Raw genomic sequence first — 9,145 nt, 5'->3', positions numbered from 1 at the left:
GGGCGACAGAGCAAGACTCCGTCTCAAAAAAAAAAAAAAAAAGAAAATGGATCACAACATTCAATCCAAATCTTTTGTCTGGGAAACTGTTTATAAAATTAGCCAGATATGGAGGCACCCACCTGTAGCCTCAGCTACTCGGGAGGCTGAGGTGGGAGGATCACTTGAGCCCAGGTTCAAGACCAGCCTGAGCAACATAGGGAGACCCTGTCTCTACAAAAAAGTTTTACAATAATCTTTCCCAACTTACAGCTGTGAACGCAGGCAACTAACTTGAATGTTCTGAATAAACTTTTCTGATTTAACGGCTCTGGATGATTCCACCGAAGCCAATAGGGCTAAGGAGTCCCCCCACAGATTAGTGCACACTACACACAAAAGCACTAGATGTTCCATTATGTAGTCACTGGCGATTTCTAAATGTTAACTATGAATCACGTGAAGGCACCAAATGTATACAAAAACTCTAAGTTGAAAATAAATGAGTAACGGTGAGGGATGATCTCCCTACAGCCAAATCTCCACTGAACAAGGCCACCAAGCCAAGAGGCCACCCCCTCTCCTGCAGTTTGTCCTCCTCTCCCCTGCCAGCCCAGTTCAGGCCTTCACCATCCCCCAGCTGGGCTGTCGCAGCACCCCTCCCTGCCAGCTGGCACACTGCTGCCAGAGGGCTCTCTCTGAAATGCAGCCGGGATCCTATGTGCCGCCCCCAGCACCTTCAGAGGAAGGTCACACAAGCTCTTATGGCATCTGGCACCGTCTGCCTCGCCAGCGTCATTTCTTGGGGTTCTCCCTATCTGACATCCTAGCCTCACCCAGACACTTTCAGCTCCCGGGGCTCACTCTGCTCTCAAGTCTCAGGCCTGGTTCTCACAGTCACATCAGCCTAGAACATCCTTTCCTCACCTCTACACACATACATCCCTTCAAACTCTTCCACCCCAGGAACTCCTCTGGGAAGCCTCCCCGACCCCTCCAGAGTTGAGTGTGCTGGCCCATGATCATCCTCTCAGGCTGGCCCAGCACCCTGCATCCTGCCCGGTAATGAGCTATCCACTGTTTCCCGTGCTGGAGACAGCAGAAACCACATCTAATCTCCATACCCCCACCTGGTAGAACAGGCAGCAGAGGTTCAATCAACATTTGTTCAACAACTGAATGAACTGCTCAGTGCAATCTGTGCCAGATCTTCTGCCTGGCGATCTTTTCAGGTGGCTCGAGGTTCCTTCCTCTATTTCAACCCAGTACAAGATACGTGTTAAAAAAAAAAATGTCTGGAAACATGATTTCATCTACTTAGGCAAATCAATGGAGGTCTCTGATTTTCACCTCTCGAAGTTTCGGGTTGTTCTTTTTCCAGTGTTCATACAAAAGTTGTTCAGCAATCTATCAAGAAAACACAAAATGGAAAGCCTGATGTCAGTTTTCAAATCCATTCACGTTTTGGATGACACACAGTGGAAGTCAGCTCAGGCTATGAGTGCCTCCACTCACACTGTCACTGCACCCACTGTTCAAACCCTTGTGCTTCACATGCACAGCTCTGGGAACCACATGGCACCACCAAGTGACTCTTGCAATGGTGACAAAAGGGGACCAAAATCTGATGCTACACAGAGGTCCTATCTAGGGGGTCTCAAAATAATCCAGCAGGCTGAAAAGCACAGATCAGGGCTCACTGTTTCACATAACTACTTTGGAAGGTAAAACAGATTAGTCCCAGATCTCTATGGGCCCACAGAACTGGAAGAAAGGAAAAGCACGCAGATGTAATGATTGAAGGGGCTAAAGAGAATACAGCTAACTAATCCAAAACCCAGTCCCTGCACAAGGACTTAAGCTCCTTTCCTGCTGGCTCTGGAGTTAACAGGCCTCTCATCAGACCTGAGCAGCCAGAAATGGCCCTATATGTGCGACACGCTCAGGCTGGGGGCACTCCTGCTCCACAGCCTCCTGAAGGCCTCTGGGAAGTTACCAGTTTCCTCTGCTCTTCTCTGGCTGATTTCAGCTTCCCGTGCTGCTCCCGGATTCTTCTTTCGTGCAAGTTCATGCTCAGCCTCAGCTCCTCCAGTTCTCTGGCCAGGAGGTCCTGCTCCTCCCGCATGAGCTGCCTGAGCTTCTCCCGTCGGGCCTCTAGACTCTTCCTCTTCTCTTCCTTCATCTTCTGACGCTGATAGGCGTGCATGCTGGGTGAAAGGGGGCCTGCCTGAATCAGTCATGCTACAGCCACAGGGAGCGTGCTCTGCTCTGCTGTGTAGGTAAAAGAGGCTGAGGTAGTAGATGTGTCATGATGACACAGGAATGTGTCCCCAGCCAAAGTGAAGACAGCAGGTCACAGAATAGTATGCCTAAGAGAAAATCTTGTTTTTGCAAAAAGAAAATGTATAAATGTATAAATAATGTATATATTATCCACCACATAAATCCTACAGCATAGGTCTGCTGTAGCCCTACTTGACTGATGACGAAACCAAAGCTCATACATTCAGCAAGAGACACCATCAGGATTTCCATCTAGGTCTATCTGACTTCAAAGCCTATGCTTTTGGCCTCCATGTGTTTACATGTATTTCTATAAAAGCAGTTTTGTGTGTCTGTGTGTAAGCACAAATATCAGTGGGTAAAAGCATGGAAGGATACCTGCGAGACTGTTAACTGTGGCTCTCTCTGGGGATATGGGGTTACAAGCAGGCTTCCAAATTCTATCATATTCTTCTGCATCATTTTATCTTTTTCAATGCCAATGTATGGCTGCACTGATGATCTTTTTTTCCACTTCCGGCTGGAAAAACATCACCATGCAGGTAATTCATGCTGCCTGGCAAATCCTACTCTCCCTAAATCCTTAAGGCCTCATCCCCTGACCAGCAAGTAGCCCCCACCTCCATACAATCGGCAGTTACCGCAAAATTACCTCCGCTGGTAGGAGGTTTTAGAGCTCCATTCTGCCTGTTTGGAGCTACAGATGTCAGACATCCTGAAGTAACGGCTGTTCTGCTCCCATTGCTGCCGAAGCCGGGCCTCCTGCTCTCGCTGTCGTGCTAACTGCTGATTCAGGCGCTGCTGGCTGCACCAGTAGGACGGCAGCGTGGGGAGTGCCATCTGAGAACAGGAATGGGAGGAAAGTGAGCCACTGTAAACCCCAGGAACCCTCACCAGCTTGGCCTCATCCCTTTAACGAGTGGTCACCGCCCCTTGGCTGCACAGTGAAATCACTGGGTGGAACTTAGAAGAAGAAGAAAAAAAAGACATGCCTGAGCCCCACTCCAAACTAATTCAATCAAAAAACTTAGTGGGGCCCAAGCACCAGCATTTTTAAAAATGATCTGCCACTAGTGCTGCAAATTATCAATTTAAATAGACCTTAGGCCAGGTGCGATGGCTCACGCCTATAATTCCAGCACTTTGGGAAGTCAGGAGTTCAAGACAGTCAGGCCAACATAGTGAAATCCTGTTTCTACTAAAAATACAAAAATTAGCCAGGCGTGCTGGTGGGCATCTGTAATCCCAGCTCCTTGGGAGGCTGAGGCAGGAGAATCGCTTGAACCCAGGAGGTGGAGGTTGCAGTGAGCCAAGATCGTGCCACTGCACTCCAGCCTAGGCGACAGTGCAAGACTTCGTCTCAAAACAAAACAAAACAATAAACCTTAGCCAGATGCGGTGGCTCACGCCTGTAATGCCAACACTTTGGGTGGCTGAGGCAGGAGGATCACTTGAGGCCAGGAGTTGGAGATCAGCCACATCATGAGACCCCATCTCGACAAAAAATCAAAAATTAGCTAGGAGTGGTGGCACGTCTGTAATCCCAGCTACTCGGGAGGCTGAAGCAGGAGGACTGCTTGAGCCCAGGACGTCAAGGCTGCAGCGAGCCACGATAGCACCACTGCACTCAGCCTGGGCGACAGTGAGACTCTGTCTCAAAAAAAACTAAAACATCAAAAATTCTGGGCTGCATGCACCCAGCTGTGGGCCAGCCACCACCAGGGACACAACAGACAGACACAGGGATTGTCCTAAGATTGCTAGACTAGGCACATCGGGGACATTTACGCTCTACTTAAACAGAGACAATAATGCAAGAAACACATGTACGTGCCAAGCACTCAATACATACGACTTTTTTTCATTCTTACAATCACCTCGCTATTTGGCAGGTGAGGAAACTTAGAAGAGGTGAAGTGATTTGCTCAGGATCACAGAGCCAGGAAGTAAAGGAAATAAACAAGCTGGGTTCCTAATTCATGTCCATCTGAGACCAGAGCCCACGGTTCTCTACACTGCGAGGGGCTGCCTGTTGGGACCAACCTGCCCCGGCTCTGGCAGCCCCCGGGGAGGGACCTCGCCTGATATAACACTCGGAAGTATTTTGGGCTACCATGGAGGACAGACCTTTCACCCCTAGAGAGAGGAACTGCCTGAGCAATGTAGGGATACAGCTGGAGCCCTGAAAGCAGAGAGCAGTCTCACTCCAGGCACCAATTCCCCTGCCCCAAAAGCTGTCCTCGAGTGCAGGGTCGATGCAGTGCCTGGGTAGCAACGCCTGTCGAATGAGCGAAAAAGCCTGGTCCACGCCAAGAATCTCATACTCGAGGTCCTCCAGGTTTGGGGGCAAACACTCTGCATCTGTGGTCCAAATGTAGCCGGCGGGCTGCTAACGTGTGACCTCGGTCTTGAGACCGTGGCAAGCTTCACATACTTTTTTCCCCACCCCGTAAAGCCGCCAGTGGATTAATCTTTGCATCACGAGTCAAAAGTTTAAGATTCCGGTCCTGGATTGGCCACCCACAAGCTGGGCTGCTCCCCGAACACGTCGCATCCCTCTCTCGACCTGAACATGCACGTGCAACAAAGGGGGTCACGGCGCGTCGGGAGCAGAGTGAGGACCCCGGAGGCGCCCTGAGCTCGCGTACGTGGACTGCCGCCCCGGTTCCTGCCGGCGCGGGCCGCTTGCGGGCCCCTGCCCTAACTCCGGATCCGGCCGAGTCCAACCCCCCGACTCACATTTATCTGAGTCTCGGAGTTTCCCAAGAGTCCCCCGGCCCGAGTTCCCGCAGGCACGAAGTGGGCAGGCCAGTTCCGCGGTGTAATTCCCAGAGGCGTTACAGCAACGCCGGCAGTTTCCGCCCTGGTTGCGCCAGCAACGAGCCCGACGACGGAGCGTCGCAAGGGCCAAGCCTCCTTCAGCGCGAAGGGAGACTGTGTTTTTCTCTGGTGCCCCCTCGTGGCCGGCGGGAGACAAACAGCAAACGTCGCTACTCTTTAAAATAGGGAAGGATGGAGGCAAAGAATCCGTCCGTGCACTACCCGTATTGAAGATGGTGGTTACCATCACCTGAAGGTGAAGACGGAAACCAGGGGGAGGAGAATATAAGCCAGTGATCCTCAAGCCTGGCTGCGCATGGGAATCACCAGATACCAGCCTGGGCAACATAGAGGGACCCCTGTCTCTAAAAAAATTTTTAAACTTAACCCGGCATGGTGGGACTTGTGGTCCCAGATACTCGGGAGACTGAGGTGGGAGGATCACTTAAGCCCAGGAGATCAAGGCTGCTGTGAGCCGTGACTGTGCCACTGCATTCCAGCCTCGGTGACAGAGCCAGGCACTGTCTCAAGAAAAAAGAAGAAAAAAATCCAGATACCTTAAAAAAATCCAGATGCCCAAACGAAACCCCAAATCCCATCTGAGAGTACCAGTGTTTTCCAAAATTCCCCAGGTGTGTTCAATGTACAACTTGGGCAGAGACCTGCTGGCATAAGTAGATGGAAGTTATTGGTAAATTTTTTTTTTTTTTTTTGAGACGGAGTCTTGCTCTGTCGCCAGGTTGGAATGCAGTGGCGCAATCTTGGCTCACTGCAACCTCTGCCTCACGGGTTCAAGCGATTACCCTGCCTCAGCCTCTCGAGTAGCTGGGACTACAGGCGCACGCCACCACACCCGGCTAATTTTTTGTGTTTTAGTAGAGACGGGGTTTCACCATATTGGCCAGGCTGGTCTTGATCTACTGACCTCAGGATCCACCTGCCTCAGGCTCCCAAAGTGCTAGGATTACAGGAGTGAGCCACCGCGCCCAGTCAATAACTTTCTATTATAGTCTTATATTGGTGATGAGTTCAAGAGTGTTCATTCTATTAGTATGTTTTATAACTCATGTGTGCTACAAGTATTACATACCAACTATTCCATTAAAAAGAAAATGAAGAAAAATACTTACTTGTTTGTTCTCTTTTCTTTCATTTTGCTATTCTTTTGTTTCTTCTTCATTTCTCCATTCTGTATTCATCTCTGGTTTTCCTGGATGCAGCATCATGGCCTCAGCTGGGTTCAGTGGTTCACGCCTGTAATCCCAGCATTTTGGGAGGCCGAGGAGGGTGGATTACCTGAGGTCAGGAGTTGAAGACCAGCCTGGCCAAAATGATGAAACCCCATCTCTACTAAAAATATAAAAATTAGCCAGGCATGATGGCAGATGCTTGTAATCCCAGCTACTCAGGAAGCTGAGGCAGGAGAATCGCTAGAACCTGGGAGGCAGAGGTTGCAGTGAGCCAAGATTGCGCTGCTGCACTCCAGCCTGGGTGACAGAGTGAGCCTCTGTCTCGAAATTAAATAAATAAATAAAATTAGCAGGCCGTGGTGGCGCACACCTATAGTCCTAGCAACTTGGGAGGCTGAGGTGGGAGGATCACTTGAGCTCAGGACAGAGAGGCTGCAGTGAGCCGTGATCACACCATTGCACTCCAGCCTGAGTGACAGAGCGAGACCCTGTCTCAAAACATGGCCTCTACATTCAGAACGCCCAGGTTTCAAGCTATACTGTGCTGGTGTAGTCTTGGGCAGGTCACTTCATCTGTCTGTGCCTCAGCTTCCTAGTCTGCGGAATGAGTAAAAATACTGGGCGTGGTGGCTCATGCCTGTAATCCCAGTACTTTGGGAGGCCAAGGCTGGCCGATCTCTTGAGGTCAGAAGCTCGAGACCAGCCTGGCCAACATGGTGAAACGCCATCTCTACTAAAAATATAAAAATTAGCTGGGCGTGGAGGTGGGCACCTGTAGTCCCAGCTACTCAGGAGGCTAAGGCAGGAGAATCGCTTGAACCCAGAAGGCAGGGGTTGCAGTGAGCCAAGATTGTGCCTCTGCACTTTAGCCTGGGTGACAGAGCAAGACTCTGTCTCAAAAAAACAAAACAAAACAAAAAATAGTGCAACTTTCTAGGGTTGTCCGTGTGAGAATAAATGGAGCATGCCCAGGAGTAGAGCATCCAGTGCATCCCAGGTGAGCCCAAACCTGAGCCTTCTTTCACATCCCCCTTTAGTTGGCACCCGTTTAATCAGGGTCTGTCCCACTGCGTGCATAAGAGTCTTCAAGTTTCCCTCCCATTAGTCCCTACCCCCTTGGCCAAATTCAAGGCCACTCTTTCATGTTGTGTCCCCAATGCAGAGGGGAGGCAGCAGCCCACTGCCGTCACTCAGCAGAGATGCCCACCCAACAAAGGAGATCAAAGCATAAATGTCTGTTGATGGCCGGGCACAGTGGCTCAAGCCTGTAATCCCAGCACTTTGGAAGGCCGAGACGGGTGGATCACGAGGTCAGGAGATCGAGACCATCCTGGCTAACACGGTGAAACCTCGTCTCTACTAAAAAATACAAAAAACTAGCCAGGCGAGGTGGCGGGTGCCTGTAGTCCCAGCTACTCGGGAGGCTGAGGCAGGAGAATGGTGTGAACCCGGGAGGCGGAGCTTGCAGTGAGCTGAGATCCGGCCACTGCACTCCAGCCTGGGTGACAGAGTGAGACTCCATCTCAAAAAAAAAAAAAAAATGTCTGTTGATAGGAACTTCAGAAACACATGAATTGGATCAGGCACAGTGGCTCACACCTGTAATCCTAGTATTTTGGGAGGCTGAGGCGAGTGGATCATTTGAGGTCAGGAGTTCGAGACCAGTCTGGCCAATGTGGTGAAACCTTGTCTCCACTGAAAATACAAAAATTAGCCAGGTGTGGTAGCACGCGCTTGTAATTCCAGCTACTTGGGAGGCTGAGGCATGAGAATCACTTGAACCCAGGAGGCAGAGTTTACAGTGAGCCGAGATCCAACCACTGAACTCCAGCGTGGGGTAACAGAGCGTTTCAAAAAAAAAAAGGAAAGAAAAGAAAAAGAAAGAAAGAAATATGTGAGTTGGGGCAAGGGAAGGGAGACCTGATCCTGATTTTATGCCTCTTGGGCAAGACTTTTCCACTATCTGGGCCTCAGTTTCCTCATCTGTATAATGATGAGATAAGCTCCACTAGCGGAACTTTAGGGCTTAGGGCTTGACCAGCATGCCAGAGGCAACCATTCCCAAGTGGCCTGATCCTGGAAGCCTGAAGTCTCCAGATTACAGCCTCCATTCTCTTTTGCTGGCCAGACATCCTCACCAGCCCCCTCAGTTCAACTCTGAACCTCTGGATTACATAGCTGCTGGCTGTCGCTATTAAGCAACTTTACAAAAATATTTTCCTTTGCTCCTCTTGGGCATCCTATGAGATATTTAATTGTCCCCATTTTAGAATTGCCTAAACTAAGCCTCAGAAAGGTGGCATGGCTTGCCTGAGGATCTGCAGCTGATAGGTGGTGGAGCCATGATTTGAAACCAGTTCTGCCTGATCCCAGTGCCTGAGCCCTCTTGCTGCAACACAAAAGCAGGAATCATCATGTTCCTTGCTGCGGTCTCCATGCCATGCCTTGTACGTGGTAGGCTCTCTCTCTATGTATATATATTATATATATTTTTTTTTTTGAGACAGAATCTCACTCTATCCCCCAGGCTGGTGGACTGCAGTGGCGCGAACTTGATTCACTGCAGCCTCTGCCTCCTGGGTTCAAGCAATTCTCCTGTCTCAGCCTCTTAAGTAGCTGGGATTACAGGCGCTTGCCACCACGCCCAGCTAATTTTTGTACTTTTTTTCAGTAGAGGGGGGTTTTCGTCATGTTGCCCAAGCTGGTCTTGAACTCCTGATCTCAGGCATCAGCCTCCCAAAGTGCTGGGATTACAGGTGTGAACCACCGTGCCCAGCCTCAATCAATACTTGTGTTGAGAATGAAAAAGTGAATGGATCCCCAATCTTGAATACCTTCTTCTCCTTCTCCAAAGGAAAAAGTAATCTATGATG

At 50.0% G+C, this 9,145-nt stretch overlaps 1 protein-coding gene across 2 annotated transcripts in view; it reads right to left on the bottom strand.

The window, feature by feature from the left end:
• TCHP (trichoplein, keratin filament binding) overlaps positions 1-5,199 on the bottom strand; it is a 23,336-nt gene extending 18,137 nt beyond the window's left edge. Inside the window, exons 1-4 of one of the 2 annotated variants that reach the window (XM_011936232.1) lie at positions 5,002-5,199; positions 2,915-3,102; positions 1,976-2,186; positions 1,330-1,386 (exon numbers count right to left, since the gene is read on the bottom strand). In XM_011936232.1, the coding sequence (XP_011791622.1) occupies positions 1,330-1,386; positions 1,976-2,186; positions 2,915-3,102 (456 nt within the window). In that variant the 5' untranslated portion in view covers positions 5,002-5,199. Of the gene's footprint in view, positions 1-1,329; positions 1,387-1,975; positions 2,187-2,914; positions 3,103-4,696; positions 4,908-5,001 lie in introns of those variants that run through there. The other variant, XM_011936221.1, reaches the window with a different exon arrangement.
• Positions 5,200-9,145: the final 3,946 nt, after the last annotated feature.

The sequence above is a fragment of the Colobus angolensis genome, unplaced genomic scaffold, assembly GCF_000951035.1.
Source record: "Colobus angolensis palliatus isolate OR3802 unplaced genomic scaffold, Cang.pa_1.0 Scaffold10, whole genome shotgun sequence".
NCBI classification, from domain to species: Eukaryota; Metazoa; Chordata; class Mammalia; order Primates; family Cercopithecidae; genus Colobus; species Colobus angolensis.
This window is presented reverse-complemented; position numbering and strand designations above follow the sequence as displayed.